General features: G+C 39.5%; 1 protein-coding gene across 1 annotated transcript in view; it reads right to left on the bottom strand.

The window, feature by feature from the left end:
* The window catches only part of nectin3 (poliovirus receptor-related 3), a 58493-nt gene extending 40834 nt beyond the window's left edge, over window positions 1–17659 (bottom strand). Inside the window, exon 1 of the mRNA XM_002940109.5 lies at window positions 16816–17659. Within this exon, the coding sequence (XP_002940155.1) occupies window positions 16816–16888 (73 nt within the window). The 5' untranslated portion in view covers window positions 16889–17659. The remainder of the gene's footprint in view (window positions 1–16815) is intronic.
* Window positions 17660–18892: the final 1233 nt, after the last annotated feature.

The raw sequence follows: 18892 nt of genomic DNA, 5'->3' as shown, positions 1-18892 counted from the left end.
TCCAAACAATGTAGAGGAAATGGAGGATACCTGGAAGCAGAGTTATTCTGCAAATAAATTGATTAAAATGTGCCACTACATGTGGTACTTAAGTCAAGAGAAAAGTGGTCTGAATCATGTAGTGGCTCATTTTAATAAACATATTTGCAGCAGAGCTCTGCTGCAGGGCATTTTCCATTGCCTCTATGTTTTATAAATGCAATATTCATTATACTGGTTACAATGTGCATTTGACAATTAAAAAAGGCATGATTTATGCACTGCACATTAATTTTTTGTACTGTGTTTATAAGCAAATCAAATAAGCATTTAATACCTCTGCTGCTCCATATATAACACAGGTTCCAGAGGGGATGCATATAAAACACACTTGTGGATGTTATTTGCTTTCAATATTAATTTAAATGCACATCATCAAACATTAGGCTAATGTCACACAGAGTGTATTCTCCACAAGCCAAAGAACGCTTGCCAAGAATACACATCGCTACTGTAAAATTCTCCTACCTGTACCTGCACCTGAAAGCACTGAATATGCTTGGGTGCAGACACATGCAGCTGATATACTCTGAAAATGCAAAGTCTCATGTTTTTTGGCGGATATCGGCTACATGTGCCTGCACCCGAGTATTTAATGCTTTCAGGTGCAGGCACAGGTATGACGATTTTACAGTAGCGGTGCATATTCTCGGCAAGTGTTCGCATACAGCGAATTGCGTGTGCTGCACTTTGAAAAAACAATTAAACAGCAACTGAATGTAAATGCCAAATAACCACTTGTGAGTGTTGCTCAATGTACTGCACTTTCTTTATGCATTTACAAGTTGTTTAAGGTGAGCACGAGTGTGTATGAGCCTGTAACATCACAGCCAATCCAAGTCTGTGCAGGAAGATATTAAGCTATGTGCACTGTGTGTACTTTTAGCACAATATGACTTGAAAAACTGCATCAGAAATATCAGTTTTACCTGATGTGTGCAAATAAAGATTTCACTGACAGCCCAAAATAAAAGGCCTGCATTACGTCTGCAGTTCCTAGAATTCTGAGATATCCACTGCACCAAGGTCTGGTTCACAGGGATAATATACTTATACTATAATATATCATTTCTGTTTGCTTTTTGATCCTAGAGACCAGTTGCATTTTATTTGCGGTATTTTCAGTACGATGAAGTCCCAGTCAATTACTATGAAACAGTATGTTTATCTGTTATATTTAATAAAAGATAAATGGCAACAAATCGACAGCATGAACCTTAATTACCCTGAGAACAATTCCAGGCATTTATCCTCCATTTAGTACATGATGATTAGAGGTCACAGTCATTGTTTTGCCTCAGCTAGACAAGGGCACATTTTACTACAGACTTTCTCCTAATTAATGGACAAATCTTTGCTATGACTAGCATCTAAACTGGAGTCCATTATTTCTGAGTTAGTTCTTCTTGATTAAGCAGTGATCATTAAAAAGGAGGTTAGATTCCAAGCACACATTTGTAGATTTTGCAATATGATACAGGACACCAAAAATAATTGTATTTTAACCATTATATGAATAGCTCATGATCCAGAAACAGCTAGTAAGATTAAAATACCTTCCAGAAGTGGTTTAAACACAAATAATAAGTTACATAATGATTGTGACTAGTGATCATATCAGTTCAGAAAACACATTTCTTAAGATTCAATTTTGACTAATAATGTTGATTATTTATCTGAAATGCAACTCTGGTTTAAATTAATTCAAATAAGAATTGGCATTTATCTTATAAACAACAGCAGATACACATGGATCTATTGGAACCACTATTAGCTGGAAGAATTGTGTAATCTTATACAATTTTGAATTAAAATTTGACTGGTGTTAAGGAATTTTATGCTTAGAGCATCTTCAATCAAGAATAACAGAACGGTATATGCTATGGCAGTGGTTCTGAAAATGTCAAGCTGACCCTGTAGCCGAAGCAGTAACTGTGGATTGTTAGGTTAGTACTTAAATGGTTTTCTAAACACTCCTTAAATCTCAGCTAGAAAGTCAGTGGTGGTGACATTTGAGGGGAACACTTATTTACTGTTCTAAATATTCTTGATTATTATGATTACTATGATTGAAAGGCAGATAAAGAATCTTTCATATTATCCCATGCTATCTCAGGGCTCACTGGTTGCTAATCCTTGCTAAAATGATGTAAAAGGGATTATTTCAATACAGGGGGCTTTGTAAGGATATAAAAATCCTTATGGAAAGACGTAAGAAAACAATGGCAATCTTATGTAAAACAGAACCAGAAATAACACCTTAATAGAAACTAGGGAAGATTTTCTTTTTGCGACTCTTCAACTGACTTTATGAATTTCATTGCATATGATCTATAAAACAGAGAACAAAATGTACCAGCTCTGTAGACTACCCTAAAAGTCTATGACTATATGGCTACATGGGGGGCAGGGAGGGGGTAATGTTGCATATAATGTTAAATCCCACCATATAAGTAGTATGTGTACATAATCTCTCCAAAAACAAGAACAGTAATGAAAATCTTATTTCTGTGTGTTAGGATACATCATTTTGTTTTAAAAAATAACTTTGTAAATAATATATTTAAAGTAATATTTTTTCTAAATGTGGTATACTAAATGAAAGCATATAGACTAAGGTGTATTATTACAGTTACTGTCCTTATGGTGTAGCAGACTGTAAGAGGCACCTGTCCTGGCACAGATCCACTCACCGGCTGAGTGTGTGAAATGACTCAAAGGCATTTGCAGATGACAAAGGACAAAGGCTAAATAAGCATCGCTTTATCAGTGTCTAAAATTCTCACAAAGATCAGTAGATAAGTTGGGTTCACTAATATTTCAAGAACTTTTCTTCACCTTAAACTTACAATGATGTCAAGAATAGAATCTGGTGACAACCGACACTAGCAAGCAAGCACTGGTTTGAAAGTCATGCTGCAATATGAATACATACAAATAAAGGTAATAAAATGAATAACATAAATCTATCTTTGCAGTTAGTCATATTTATAGGCACTGGGTAAAGGGGGCAATGAAACAAATAATAATAAGTAAAAAAAATTGCAATTTGTATTAGAATATCACTGTTTGTATAATTTTTTGTACAGTTTTGGTGAAATACCCCTCTAAGATAACATTGCCGAGCAATTTAAAAAATTGCAAGCAAAGTTAAAAATCCACAACTTGAAACATAAAAAGCTGCAGGCACAAAACTTAACTGTGCATTTTAACGTCTGACTCCTTCATCAACACTTTTCTACAGACCTGTGTTGGTCATGTACGAAACAAACTGACATACAGCTGTAAGAAATGTGCAAGCTTCTGTAGAACAACACAGCCTTTCACACCAAAACTTACTGACAGTCACTTATGAAAGCACTGCAGTGGGTAATAATCTGTTTCTAAAGTAAACAGATGAAAAATATTCAGAGCTGTTCAAATTTGGGCTCCATAAGGGTAACACAATTCACTCAATATTCATTACAAACACATTTAAAATAAAATCTATAAAAATTCAAAAGCACATAACTGATAGCAGAAGGAGGAACCTACTCAAACTCTAGCACCCATCTCCACCTAATACATTTTAATACACTGGTTCCTTAAGGCCCATAGCACAAAGAGCATATTCTCAGCCAGAACTTTTCAGCCATCAAAGAGGTGCCAAATTTGACAGTCCAGCCCATCATTTACTTGGAGAACTTGGGGACACAAGCTGCAGATGATTTCAGCCATCAAGTTTTCAGGGCAAAATCTGCAAGTTTGCCATTTAGCAATGACTAACATTTCGCTAATAACAAAATACCACTATATACCACTCCATACATGCTTGGGCACCGTTTTGAACAAAAACTACCATAAGCAAACACTGATTGAGCATGAAACTTTATAATAGTTGTAAAGCTTGCATTTGGTCAAGTAAACTTTAGCTACCAATCAGGAAGCAGCATTTACTGGTCACCTGTTTGAAAGCAAATTTTTAATTGGCTGCTATTAGTTACTGGACCTAGTGCAAGTTTAACAACTTAAATATTACTTTACACATTTGACAGAACATGGAAGACATACATTATATAAAAACATGGTGGATGCAGGATTTGAGGAAGACCAGGATAAATATAAGAAACAAAGGATACTAAAAACAAATGAATATTTATAATTATATATATGTTATAATTATACTTTTGCACATATACAGCCCTCTCCAGCCCTAGAGATTACTGTGGCTTTTGGGATGCAGCAGTACTGCCATACTTTTCCTAGGGGGTGAGAGATGCAGGTGGTCCACAAATGGTATGATTCAACTTATGGAACATGGGGTTAACATGGGAAACTTTAACTTTAAATACCACAGAAAGTTTCTGAATATTCGCATAATGGCTCTCTATGGCTGCATCCCCATGGGTGACCCATAACAGAGAGTCCCCCAAAAAATCTAAATTCTTCAAGCAAAACCAGTATGTCACTGTGATCAAACTAAGATTCCGAAATCTACTGCTTCCATTTGACCAGCGTTGATCATTAGCTTAAAAGAGCAGCAAGCTGAAACACAATACCTTAGTTACAGACTATAACTTATTTATAAGTTATAAAATTTAGCCTGATTTCACTATTTGCAGGTGTCCTGCCACAAGCTCTCAGCCCATCTCTAGTCATAGACAATATTTTAGTCAGCTATTAGACCCTCTTGTGCATGTACAGCTAGCATTAAACTTTGCAACAATGAATTACAGAATGGGAGACAATGGCAATTGTTAGAGCAATGCAGCACTAAAACGTGTATTAATGCTATGTATCTGCTTTAATATTTCTGTACCAAATAAGGGCAACTCTGACAACATTTGGCTGGCATGTTAGCACAATATGCCATATAGTTGGCTTTACTACCACAGAATATCTGCTGGGAGTGGTAGTGTGTCTACCAGACTGCAATTTGTCCTTTTCTAAGTTTGTTCAGTGAACAGTTTTACACAAACATTAACTGTAATTTTAGAAATGCATGAAGAATGCACAACCACACGTGGGGTCAAAGCCCAAAGCCAAATGATAAAACAGTGTTATTGCTTTGCAAACTCCCTGCTGCCATCCAGGAACAACTGTTTCAACAAAGCTTGTAGGATATCATGCCTGAAAAAACAAAACAGGTGTATAGTTTATGGTTTCTATGTAATGCAAGGATGTCTGAATATGTACTGTGGCAACAAAATGTCACCAACATTACCAAAATTAGAAAGGTCATTTTTAAAGAAAATATTTGAAAATGCTTATTACATAGCATGAAAGGTTAAAAGTACTTTACAACTGCTAGCATGAAATCAGGGTTGTCTAAAGGCAGCCAGATGCACCCCTTAAATAATTATGGCTGTCAGTAGACTTTTTTTTTGTATTGCAATAAGCATATGGCAAAAAAACCAATGAGCTCATGATACAAGCTGAATATATCTGACCTAAATAAATTATGCTGTTGTATTATTTATTACTACTCCCTCAGAATTAAAGGTACAACTTAAATAAAGACATAAACATTCTGGATCACAAAGCCTGGCGCCTTCAGGCACTTATGGCAAGGCAGGGGGCAATGTATGAAAGCCAAATTGGTTTGCTTGGGCTTGTCACTCTGTTTGTAAATGACTCCTAAAGTACATACACACAGACTAGAATATAGATGGTAAATGTAAATGTCTGCATCCATAATGTATGGAATCTCTTATGCAGATATTAGATATCTTGAAATCTCTGAAGCTCATATCCCATAGAATCCATTTTAAGCAAATAATTAAACTGTTAAAAAAATATTTTCATTTTCTCTGTAATAAAAGAACCAGTTATAAGGTGTAGTTGTAACTAAACTAGCTTAATCAAAATTGCTGACAAACAATCACACTGGGTTTATTTAATGTTTTTGGTGATCCAAATTGCGACGGGGGGGGGGGGGGGGAACGTGGAAAATCCCAGGCCCCAAATATTTCCAATAAATGATGATATATACAGTGGCTTGCAAAAGTATTCGGCCCCCTTGAACTTTTCCACATTTTGTCACATTACAGCCACAAACATGAATCAATTTTATTGGAATTCCACGTGAAAGACCAATACAAAGTGGTGTACATGTGAGAAGTGGAACGAAAATCATACATGATTCCAAACATTTTTTATAAATAAATAACTGCAAAGTGGGGTGTGCGTAATTATTCAGCCCCCTGAGTCAATACTTTGTAGAACCACCTTTTGCTGCAATTACAGCTGCCAGGCTTTTAGGGTATGTCTCTACCAGCTTTGCACATCTAGAGACTGAAATCCTTGCCCATTCTTCTTTGCAAAACAGCTCCAGCTCAGTCAGATTAGATGGACAGCGTTTGTGAACAGCAGTTTTCAGATCTTGCCACAGATTCTCGATTGGATTTAGATCTGGACTTTGACTGGGCCATTCTAACACATGATTATGTTTTGTCATTGTCCTGCTGGAAGGTGAACCTCCGCCCCAGTCTCAAGTCTTTTGCAGACTCCAAGAGGTTTTCTTCCAAGATTGCCCTGTATTTGGCTCCATCCATCTTCCCATCAACTCTGACCAGCTTCCCTGTCCCTGCTGAAGAGAAGCACCCCCAGAGCATGATGCTGCCACCACCATATTTGACAGTGGGGATGGTGTGTTCAGAGTGATGTGCAGTGCTAGTTCTCCGCCACACATAGCGTTTTGCATTTTGGCCTAAAAGTTCCATTTTGGTCTCATCTGACCAGAGCACCTTCTTCCACATGTTTGCTGTGTCCCCCACATGGCTTGTGGCAAACTGCAAACGGGACTTCTTATGGTTTTCTGTTAACAATGGCTTTCTTCTTGCCACTCTTCCATAAAGGCCAACTTTGTGCAGTGCACGACTAATAGTTGTCCTATGGACAGATTCCCCCACCTGAGCTGTAGATCTCTGCACCTGAGCTGTAGATCTCTGCAGCTCGTCCAGAGTCACCATGGGCCTCTTGGCTGCATTTCTGATCAGCGCTCTCCTTGTTCGGCCTGTGAGTTTAGGTGGACGGCCTTGTCTTGGTAGGTTTACAATTGTGCCATACTCCTTCCATTTCTGAATGATCGCTTGAACAGTGCTCCGTGGGATGTTCAAGGCTTTGGAAATCTTTTTGTAGCCTAAGCCTGCTTTAAATTTCTCAATAACTTTATCCCTGACCTGTCTGGTGTGTTCTTTGGACTTCATGGTGTTGTTGCTCCCAATATTCTCTTAGACAACCTCTGAGGCCGTCACAGAGCAGCTGTATTTGTACTGACATTAGATTACACACAGGTGCACTCTTATTTAGTCATTAGCACTCATCAGGCAATGTCTATGGGCAACTGACTGCACTCAGACTAAAGGGGGCTGAATAATTACGCACACAAATGTTTGGAATCATGTATGATTTTCGTTCCACTTCTGACAAGTACACCACTTTGTATTGGTCTTTCACGTGGAATTCCAATAAAATTGATTCATGTTTGTGGCTGTAATGCGACAAAATGTGGAAAAGTTCAAGGGGGCCGAATACTTTTGCAAGCCACTGTAAAATCAGGGTTTAGTTTTGACCTGGTTTGTGAGGGTAAAGCAGCCCAGACTCAATCACAACTCATGAGAGAGTAGTATCTTTCAGGAAGTTTATTTTCACTTGAAGCAAATATAACAAAATAAACAGTTCAACATAAAATGATTGCCACTTAATGGGCTCTAACTAACACAGGTCAGTTATCCTAACCAGGAGTAGGCCTACCGCAAAACAAAGTTCCAACCTTGTAGTGATTCCTGGCCTCTCAGTGAGCTCCTGTGTCTTTCCCCAGACTGGAGCTTTCTGCTTTGGCCTAAGACTAATGCCACACAATGCGGATGGCGTATTTTTCGGCAAGCCGAAAAACGCTTGCCAAAAATATGCGCCATATGCTCCTACCTGTGCCTGCAACCGACTGAATGGAATCCGCTCAGGTGCAGGCAAATGTAGCCGAAATCCGCATAAAAACGCGAGAGAATGCAAAGATATCGGATACATGTGCCTGCACCCGAGCGTATTCCATTCATTCGGGTGCAGGCACAGGTAGGAGCATATAGCGCGTATTTTCGGCAAGCCTTTTAATTATCAACCTGAGCTGCTTCATACAGTGGTGTGAAAAACTATTTGCCCCCTTCCTGATTTCTTATTCTTTTGCATGTTTGTCACACAAAATGTTTCTGATCATCAAACACATTTAACTATTAGTCAAAGATAACACAAGTAAACACAAAATGCAGTTTTTAAATGAGGGTTTTTATTATTTAGGGAGAAAAAAAATCCAAACCTACATGGCCCTGTGTGAAAAAGTAATTGCCCCCTGAACCTAATAACTGGTTGGGCCACCCTTAGCAGCAATAACTGCAATCAAGCCTTTGCGATAACTTGCAACGAGTCTTTTACAGCGCTCTGGAGGAATTTTGGCCCACTCATCTTTGCAGAATTGTTGTAATTCAGCTTTATTTGAGGGTTTTCTAGCATGAACCGCCTTTTTAAGGTCATGCCACAACATCTCAATAGGATTCAGGTCAGGACTTTGACTAGGCCACTCCAAAGTCTTCATTTTGTTTTTCTTCAGCCATTCAGAGGTGGATTTGCTGGTGTGTTTTGGGTCATTGTCCTGCTGCAGCACCCAAGATCGCTTCAGCTTGAGTTGACGAACAGATGGCCGGACATTCTCCTTCAGGAATTTTTGGTAGACAGTAGAATTCATGGTTCCATCTATCACAGCAAGCCTTCCAGGTCCTGAAGCAGCAAAACAACCCCAGACCATCACACTACCACCACCATATTTTACTGTTGGTATGATGTTCTTTTTCTGAAATGCTGTGTTACTTTTACGCCAGATGTAACGGGACACGCACCTTCCAAAAAGTTCTCGTCAGTCCACAAGGTATTTTCCCAAAAGTCTTGGCAATCATTGAGATGTTTTTTAGCAAAATTGAGACGAGCCATAATGTTCTTTTTGCTTAAAGTGGTTTGCGCCTTGGAAATCTGCCATGCAGGCCGTTTTTGCCCAGTCTCTTTCTTATGGTGGAGTCGTGAACACTGACCTTAATTGAGGCAAGTGAGGCCTGCAGTTCTTTAGATGTTGTCCTGGGGTCTTTTGTGGCCTCTCGGATGAGTTTTCTCTGCGCTCTTGGGGTAATTTTGGTCGGCCGGCCACTCCTGGGAAGGTTCACCACTGTTCCATGTTTTTGCCATTTGTGGATAATGGCTCTCACTGTGGTTCGCTGGAGTCCCAAAGCTTTAGAAATGGCTTTATAACCTTTACCAGACTGATAGATCTCAATTACTTTTGTTCTCATTTGTTCCTGAATTTCTTTGGATCTTGGCATGATGTCTAGCTTTTGAGGTGCTTTTGGTCTACTTCTCTGTGTCAGGTAGCTCCTATTTAAGTGATTTCTTGATTGAAACAGGTGTGGCAGTAATCAGGCCTGGGGGTGACTACAGAAATTGATATTGAAATTGAAAATTGAAATTGATAAACCACAGTTAAGTTATTTTTTAACAAGGGGGGCAATCACTTTTTCACACAGGGCCATGTAGATTTGGAGTTTTTTTTCTCCCTTAATAACGTAAACCTTCATTTAAAAACTGCATTTTGTGTTCAATTATGTTATCTTTGACTAACAGTTAACGGTTTTTGATGAGCAGAAACATTTAAGTGTGACAAGCATGCAAAAGAATAAGAAATCAGGAAGGGGGCAAATAGTTTTTCACACCACTGTATACACATATAGATATATTTCAGTGTATCTCCTCTGTCCCTGGCTCTATAAATATTTCACACAAAAGCACTTAATGGAGATGAGTTAAGCAGTTACCACCAACATTAAACAAAAGAGGGAAAAATTCCTGCAGTGTATACTGCTCAGTCTCATAAACTGACATTTCTACATCCTAAATGCCACTGACTAAACATTTAGAATGTGGAAGTGACACTTAAGGACACCAGGCTCCCTGTCTCCTGCATTTGTCCAGTCTTTTTAAAATCTCCATCCACCCCCTGCAAGATATAATTTCAGTTCAGTTGCTAAACTAAATTTAGATTTTTGAAACAGAAATAAAGCACTTATGTGCTGGTTTTGTAGCTGGGCTTGCCACTGTGAAATCATTTCGTTATACATTTGTTTTAGAAAGGCATTTAATACTTGCAAATAAATATCTACTGAATCCACCCCTTGCAAAAATAAAAAATAAGATAAGGAAAATCTCATTATATAATATCCTTAACAGCAGATTTTAAATGTAAAAGTGCTTTAATTCAATTACATTTTAAAAAAAAACATTAGTAGGCCTTGCAAATGCTTTCAAAGTATTTGGTGCAGAGACATCTGATTAAACATATTGGCTTTTTACATTGGTAGGTAAACTGTGACAAGATAATTTATGATGGTGTTTAAAAGTCATTAAATAATGACCAAAAATATATCTGCAATAAATACAATTATGTAATAAAAAGTAGATTATTTTTAAGAGCCTCACGCTCTGTAAAAAAATCGAATACATATTAATCATCTAACCCTCTAACAGAGCCTTTTTCATGGTGGTCAGGTTAGTACATATTAATAGCTTACTAAGGAAAATTCCAACATACCTATAAGAAAATCCTGGATAAGAATGTAAAAGTACTATATACTATAAAAGTACCAAGCAACAACTTTGAGTTGAATATTATGCTTTCTGATAAAATTAAGTAAATATCTATTCTAAAGTATATGTCAGAATTACAAACATGAATATATGATGTATGTAACTTAAAAGTACACAGGTACCAAAATGTATCATTAAATCAGCGGATCTCAACCTGTGGGTCGGGACCCCTTTGGGGGTCGCCTGAGACCGGAAAACACATATTTCCAATGGTCTTAGGAATAATTTTATGGTTGGGGGTCACCACAACATAAGGAATTGTATTAAAGGGTCGCGACATTAGAAGGTTGAGAACCACTGCATTACATGGACCGATTTCTTGATATTCCTATGTTGGGATGTATCAGACACTTGCCTTCGCTATTTATTAATAGCTATAAACTTTCTTAAGTGCTCAAGACAAATAAAAATGTTTGCTCAAAGCAGCAGTCAATCCAATAAAATGCACTGGGGGTTCTTCGGGAAAACCTTGTCTATGAGGTGTGACCGTTTTTAACATGAAACAAATCCATAAGTTTAATAATCATAATTATTACAAAGTTACATTTTATGTGGATCATTAACCAATACACAAACCAAATGCTGGTACTTGCATTGTACTTTGCTCTTTCTTTTTGTGTTGAACCTTGTTATGTGCATTATGGCCCTCTTAGATCACTGACAGACACAGAGGCTCTTCAGCTAATAACAAGCTTAAAGATATATGGAAAAAAAAAAGATATATGGAAACACTGTTGCTACAGTACCAAGAACAGAAAGGAAAGCAAATAAGCATTCACCCCTAATTTTACTCTACCTGACCTTCAAGCTGGGCTTCCATTAATGCCTCGATAAACAAATAGCAATTCTCCTGACTGTCCCAGGTCGCCCACGGACGGTAAACCCACGGACGGCTGCTATTGTGGGTCTTTACCAAGCAGGTTTAGGAATTTTTATCTGTTAGGTTTTAGACTAAAGGAACATGGGACTGCAATTATTTCCCCTTCTATCGATCATCACAAAAACAAATAACATTTGGTCTATGGAAGCATACAAAACCTAAATTCAGAACTAACTGATCCACTTTTTTTTGCCCCAGACTATATTACTTCGATATCACTCTAACTTGCAGCAGCAGCAGTAAGTGTGACTGTAGTTTATCAGAGCACAGAGAAAATTTCTGTGAAATTTTGTCTTGACATTTGCTAAACCGGCCCTTTAGTCGCACTTCTGAACAATGTAAATTGTTGTTTTCTGACAATATGTTCTGCATGTCACAGAACTACTAAGCAAATAAAAATATAATCAAAAGTATTTTGCTTTCAAACTTTTTAAACTTTTGTACATCTATAAAAGGGATATGATACCAGCAAATTATAAATTTAAAAAAAAAAAAAGCACTGCATTGCAATGCAATGGTACCCTCACATCTAAGTGATGTTTTGTTCAAAAAGGTCAATTTTGGTTAAGCTAGGTGACTGCTTAGAGTTTTGCATGCAAGACTCAGCAGTTGCAACAATAGGAACTTGCAGACCATAAAACAAACACAGATGCTGGAACAAAAGTGAAATAAACAATGGCTGAATGACGCTGCAGTTCACGCACCTTTAAAGTTGACCTGGACGTGTCATTCATTCTGTACCTACAGACTGAAATCTATGACCATAAAACTATGGTGTTTATAATTGACACAAGAATGTTTATATCAAAAAATGCAGCCTGTTAATGTTTGCAGAACACAAGTGGTCCAACCTGGTCACCCAATTTGGTCAGGAAAGTTTTTTGTTTCAATTCACTTTATTTTTTTTCCTATGTAAATGAATTTGCCTCTCAGGATTTTCCTGTTAAATAGCCAATTAAACTGTGCATGTGTACACTAATAATCTGCTTATGCTAGCTACTGTACTAATTCTTCTCCATACAACACTGCATTGTCACTAAGGGGTAGGAAGTGAAAGTGACTGTGAGGTATCTAGGGTTTGTCAGTGGTAACAGCAACTGACTAGAGCAATCCATTTACCAGGAGTCAGTGTGCTTTTTTACTGTACATATCAAATGCCTTTTAAATATCATTAACCCACAGTCAAGTGTACAATAGTCAGGATTAGTTACCTCAGCATTAAAATCATCATTTTACAAGCTGGATGTGACCTCCAATGATTTTTAATGGTGCCCAGCATTCTCACACTAACTACTCTGTACAACATTAGGATTTTAATATAACCTGGCCCTCAGATATCTCAGGTATATCAAATATTTTGACCACTGCAGGGGTAAAGTTGGGACTACACTAACTTATACTATGAGGACTTTGATCCCTATAAAACAGAGAATGTACTAGCCAGTTGCTGGTCTCTGTTGAACTGCGCTGCTGGTCTGGGCTGTGCCCATGCACTGCAGAGTAAAATGCATCAAATGGGATAAAGTGGAACAGTACAGACATCCTTGTTGTTACCCAGGTCACTGTCTCCCTGTGACTTGGGCTCTTGATGAAACAGTCAGTAGTGTTTAGTTAGTACTGAGCTGGCCCATAGCCAGCAAGTCACACTGAGCTGACACATGCCACCATGTATCAGCAGTTGCCAGCAACTAGATCTATGTACAAGTAGCTCAGGTGACCCTCAGATGTACAGGGAGCTAATTCCCAGATTTGACAAAAATGTCCCACCATGAAACCCCACACTGTATATAGAGTATTCTTTGTCACACAAGGTATCTAATTAAAATTATCTAATGCAGTTACCCATAGTAACCAATAAACTGACGACTGATGAGCACACTTCAAATTACAAAATGAAAACAAATCAATGGCTGGTTGCTATGGGTTACTGCACTGGTGAAAAAGTGCACCTTTTTAAAGGTGGCTATACATGAACAAAGATGGTCAGGCAGTATAAACAGTTTTTGTCTTTACATCCTGTGGCATCTGTTAATACAGACTTTCCTATGATCCCATCACAATGTACCTGGAATTTCTGGACACAAAATCAGCTCTGCTAATGTCTCCCATCAGTTCTGACACACCTTCCTGTCACTCCTATTCGAATCACTCCCATAAGCACATAATTCAGATAACAAGAAAGTAAACCTGTGTAGGGATGCCTTTACTGAACACATAATTCTATTAGTATAAAAAGACAGTAAAGCAAAATATACTTGACACCCAGAACACCTCATAGTGCTCATTTAAGAAAACAAGTCCAAAGCATTACCTGGCATCTTGTGGCAAACACCAATGTGCCCACCTAGCATGCACTGATGAACTGCATGCCGCTGTGGCACAGACACAAGACTACCCTGGAATTACAGTCAGCCTGGACTTTATGATAATGCTATGGCACCCTTAGTGGCTTGTGTCCATAGCTGCAACTGACTTGCTGAGTGAGATTCTAATGCCATTTATTATTGAAGCCATGGGCTAGTGGTGACATCATTTACAAAAAAAAGGAACACCTATTTTGAACGCCTTAGTAGTAATAATAGACAGCAGTGGTATCCTTGCACTCCACCACCCCAGAAAAATCAGCATATCAACTTGAAAGTGTTAGGGTCCCTTAAGTGTTTTTTTTGTTTTTTTTTTTAGCTTAGGGTAAATTATATGTGTTACAACATACTCTGCCAAATACTATCAATATTCTATTAAACAATTTTTGAAAGACCGTAACACAAAATTTAAAAAAATGAAATGGGTGTGTTACATTTTTTAATCAGGGTTGCCCTAGGGTCCCAATCCTGACATCAAATATTTTGGTTTATGTAAAGATACTTGTATGCCCACACCCTTACTGTGCTGCCTACAATAAACTGGATGCTTCCATTGTTTATGTCATTTTATACCCTGTCTTTTCTTAACTTCCTGGTCAGGTGCCTGTCATTTATTATGGCACACACAGCAGGAACTGATACAGCAATGTTAAATAACGTCTTCTAGTCTGCTAAAAGCCAACTAATTCAATATCTCGTATATCCGAGGCTGTATGGCAGCATGGAATGTTTTTCCATATGACTCATTGGATGCTACATATTCACAAATCTAATGCAAGGGCCCTTTAAACACATGTGCTTGATGATATCGTTAGATGATGTGGATTAACATTCACATGTCCTTGGCTGCAACATTGCACTGACACATACATGTTTGAGGTTAGTATTTCTATATCAAGCAGCCAGTGCATAGATGCATTACAAGATACTCAACATTTTGTTTTAGGAAACAATACAAGTATCCTAAAAAACCTCTAGAACTCAGAAGTCTCGGCATCAGTGTATCAGACAAGACAAAGCATAATGAGCAAATGGGCAATGGGGGGTCAAAGCAGCGGTCACGCCAAAAGGTTATGTAACAGACAAATGATATAGCACTCAAGTACTGCAACTCTGTTAGAATTTAAGGGTTTTGTATAGGATCACTGTAAGCTGACAGAAACACTGCAGACATAAATTAAATAACAATAAAAACACCAACACAGTAGTACAGTGTTTTCTCTAGTGCTATTAGAGACTTTCAAATATACAATTCTGTGCACTTAACCCCCAAAAAGACAACATTCCAAAGTTTACTAAATATATGTAGAACATATCTATGAAGAAATGCAAATGGTATTGTATTCCTTTGGTGTCAACATTACAGAATTAGTTTTAAGTTCAACTTAAAATCACATCAAAAGTGTTTTTTAGGAATAAATAAGCTTTGCAACCAGTTAGCTAATATGCACCCTTAGCTAAATGCTCAAGCTAGACAATGAAGCATGGTAAATACTACCAAAAATATATCTTTTTATTGCCCATGTCACTGTACTGTAGGCTATAAATTCAGTATAAACGGCCTGCAGCCTTCCAGCTGGGATTTGTAATAATATTTATAAATTCCTTGGGTATATGGCAATATGTTCCATGTTCTCGCCCGCTTTACAGCTGTTTGTCTATTGTGTTGGTTTCCTATTGGAGGGACACAAGGACACAATGTGGCACAGGACACCTGCACTTGGTAATTTGTCAATATGTAAGATTAAAAAGCTTGCAGGGCCAAGTAACTGTCCTTTGCCACTTTGTGGATGAGTCTTTTGAGACCCCTGGGTCATTTCCCATTCCCTGGTATGGTAGTTTAACAACAGTCAATAAAACTATGGCTAAGGAGCACCAGTGCACATATGGCTGTGCCAGGAAACTATGCATGCAAAGCCACACAGCAATAAAGTGCATTCATCCCTAACAATACACATATAGAGGCGGTTGCCAAAGCAGCAAAGTGAAGGTTAATCCCTCTTGTCACCCAGCATCATAAAGCAGTGATGAGAGAGGCAGTGCCGTGATTCCAAGCAACATATCCGCCTCCAGTGGCTGCACCTATGGGAGCTGTGACATCACTGGTCTCCCAGGGTCACCCACTCAGAGGTGGCCACTTTCCTGCCACAGAACTCCAAGCCCTAGTTCTTTGTAAGGAATGGGCTAGGCAGCCTCCCTCCACTTATAGCAAAGGCTTGCAGGCCCTAGCACAATAAAACTAACTTGTGAAAAAGAAGAGGCTTCAGCCCCTGTGTCACACAATTGTCTTCAAAGACAGGGAGGTTGATCTTGGGATTTTAACCACACAAAGTTAATGACACCATTATTAATATGACAGGGAGGGGTTATAAGCACACATGGGTATCCAGATGGCGTTGACAATTCCTCCCAACATCGCACAAACAGGATGGTGGGAGTTGTAGTTGATCAACATCTGGACAGCGCTAAGTTATCCACCACTGGGAAACCTGCAAATGGTATAGCTGACTTTGAGGGTTATAACAAGGATGGGCAAGCTGTAGTTAAACTATATGTCCCATTCAGGGCTGTAGCCGTGGAGAAGTACCTCGGACATTCCCAACACGGGGCAGGACAGCGGTCCATGTCAGCTAAGAAGTATTACCGTGGGGCCGCCCCTCCTGCCTATAGCAGTAGCCTGGAACATGGTGCCTGAGGGAAAGTAACGGTCCTGTTGCACAAAGATCCCCGATCTGCCAGAGAATTGGGGACTTGGCACAGGGTGGGGTAGGGAATTTTCTTAGCATGGCATGACTGTGCATGGCTTCCTGGCACCACCAGTAACCCCCCATTACCCACACTGGGCAACCCCGCCCCACAACACGAACTCACCGCACAGCCTGCATAGCAGCAGCAAGGCGAGGGCAGCACTCAGGGACGGGTTCCCTCCTCTCCTCCGCGCCATGACACAGTCCAAGGGCTGCCGTTTCCCGAGAGCCCACTGCACACACACCGCGACTCCCAGTTGTCTCACAATGCTCCGAGCATGGAGAGAGAGGAATGGGGGGTGGGATGCGCCACAGAACCCGAGCCGACTGGGAGGGGCTAGGCGAGACAGATCGCAGAAGGTCACCCGAGCTGCACTGGTGCTGCTTGCTTTAGTATGGGACTATTGGGGTGGGTAGAACTGTACCCCAACCCCCCTCCTTTGCAGGGGAAGGAAGTGGACACAGGGGTTGGCTGAGTCCCCCTCTAAGCGCTGCTTTCCCTGTCTTTAACACTCCTGATACGAAGAAGGAGGCGGACTGAGTCAGTCAGTGCCCAGCCAGAGTCCAAAGTGCGAGCTTTCCAGTAAGATGAGCTGTGCCTGCCCATTCCTATCCCGCACCCAGGATCCCCTTCCCTACATGTGCCTTGTGCAGCATACCCACCGCGCTGGCACGGATTCGGAAGTCGGAAGATTATGTCGTGGGTTCGCCAGCTGTTGCTGACCTGCAACTCTCACATCCTCTACTCTGTCCATTTTTACTTGTAGTTCAGCAAGACTGGAAGCAGGGCTGCTTGTTTCTTACGTTCAGCGTCTTAGAAGCATGGCGTAAACAGACAGTCGTACAGCCTGGGACGTGAAATCGCATTACATAGTTCAGTGTCAAGCTGTCCCTTTGCAAATAGGCATACGCTTTGCCAATAGAGTCCAACATGTCAAATGTTTCTCCTTGCTAAATTCCTGCCATGTGTCACAAAAGCGACTGAGCTGAGCGTTGGGTGGCGCTAGAGGGTTGTGCAGAGTGTAGCTGCTCTTTGTTGACCACAGTGAAATCACATTTAAATCCCCCTTGCGCTGTAGTTTGAAGGGGTCGAGGCAGGAGTGGACCTACTAATGGCACATGCATACCTGCTAAAGGGTGTTATTAGTGCACTTAGTACTTATTGACAAATATGCTGACTTATTGGAGAGCAAACCATGAAGTCTATTCTCTAAATCTGATAAGGTAAATAAAAGCATGTAGCAAACATTAAAGGGAGTTTGCTTCTATAACTGAAGATCAAGAAAGCGACCTTCAAGTAAAGCAGAAAAAAGCTAGCAATGTCAGTCTTGGGGAACTTGAAGGCACACCATGATCTTTCTTTGTGACAGAAAGCGAAATCTGTTGTCTGTCTAGTGGGGCTCCTCCGACATTCCTAAGGGTGAAGACACACGGGCTGATTCACTAAAGTGCGTTAAAATGAGCGCTATTTATAGCATGCAATAAAAAATGTTATCGCTTCTTATTGTGAATTAACGCTCGATTGACTAAAAGGACAGGCGTCATAATTAAGACGCAATGTTCTTTACGTTATTTAACTCGTGATGAGCGTTATCCTTTCGTTAATTCCCGCCGCGTGTGTTATTTTCCACTGCACGCAATATATTTCGCTGCTTGCTATATTAGCGCACGATTTTACGCAAGTAACCATTACTTTCGAAAAACTACTTTTCTGAAAATTACAATTTCCCTGAAAATTGGAGGATGCATGACTCTAGGGCCAACATACTTGAAAAAATCCCACTGTAAAGTCCATGTTGTGTTGCCAAAAGCTCACGAACCACAATTTTCTTTAAGTACCGCCTGCCCCAAGTAGATGTTAATATTCGACTAATGCAATATTTAGCGTGTTTAATGCTTCATATGTGTTTGTGAATCATGTGTTAGTATCATTTCTATGCGAGAATTAATGCAATGCTAGGTAAATAACGCGTCTTAACGCATGCAAAATGACTTGATGAATCGGGACTTAATTATCACATGCTTTTTAACACAAAAAAGCATGCGATAAGCTTTATCGCCCTTTAGTGAATTGGCCCCACAGAGTGGTTAGTTGCTGTGACTTTTAAAAAACTCAGTAGTGGTGACTAATCGCGGCAATTTAGCTGCCCCGTGTCTTCGCTCTTAATAACATAATTCACCATGGAGATACATTTTAATAA

Source organism: Xenopus tropicalis, chromosome 2, assembly GCF_000004195.4.
Source record: "Xenopus tropicalis strain Nigerian chromosome 2, UCB_Xtro_10.0, whole genome shotgun sequence".
Classification (NCBI taxonomy): domain Eukaryota; kingdom Metazoa; phylum Chordata; class Amphibia; order Anura; family Pipidae; genus Xenopus; species Xenopus tropicalis.
This window is presented reverse-complemented; position numbering and strand designations above follow the sequence as displayed.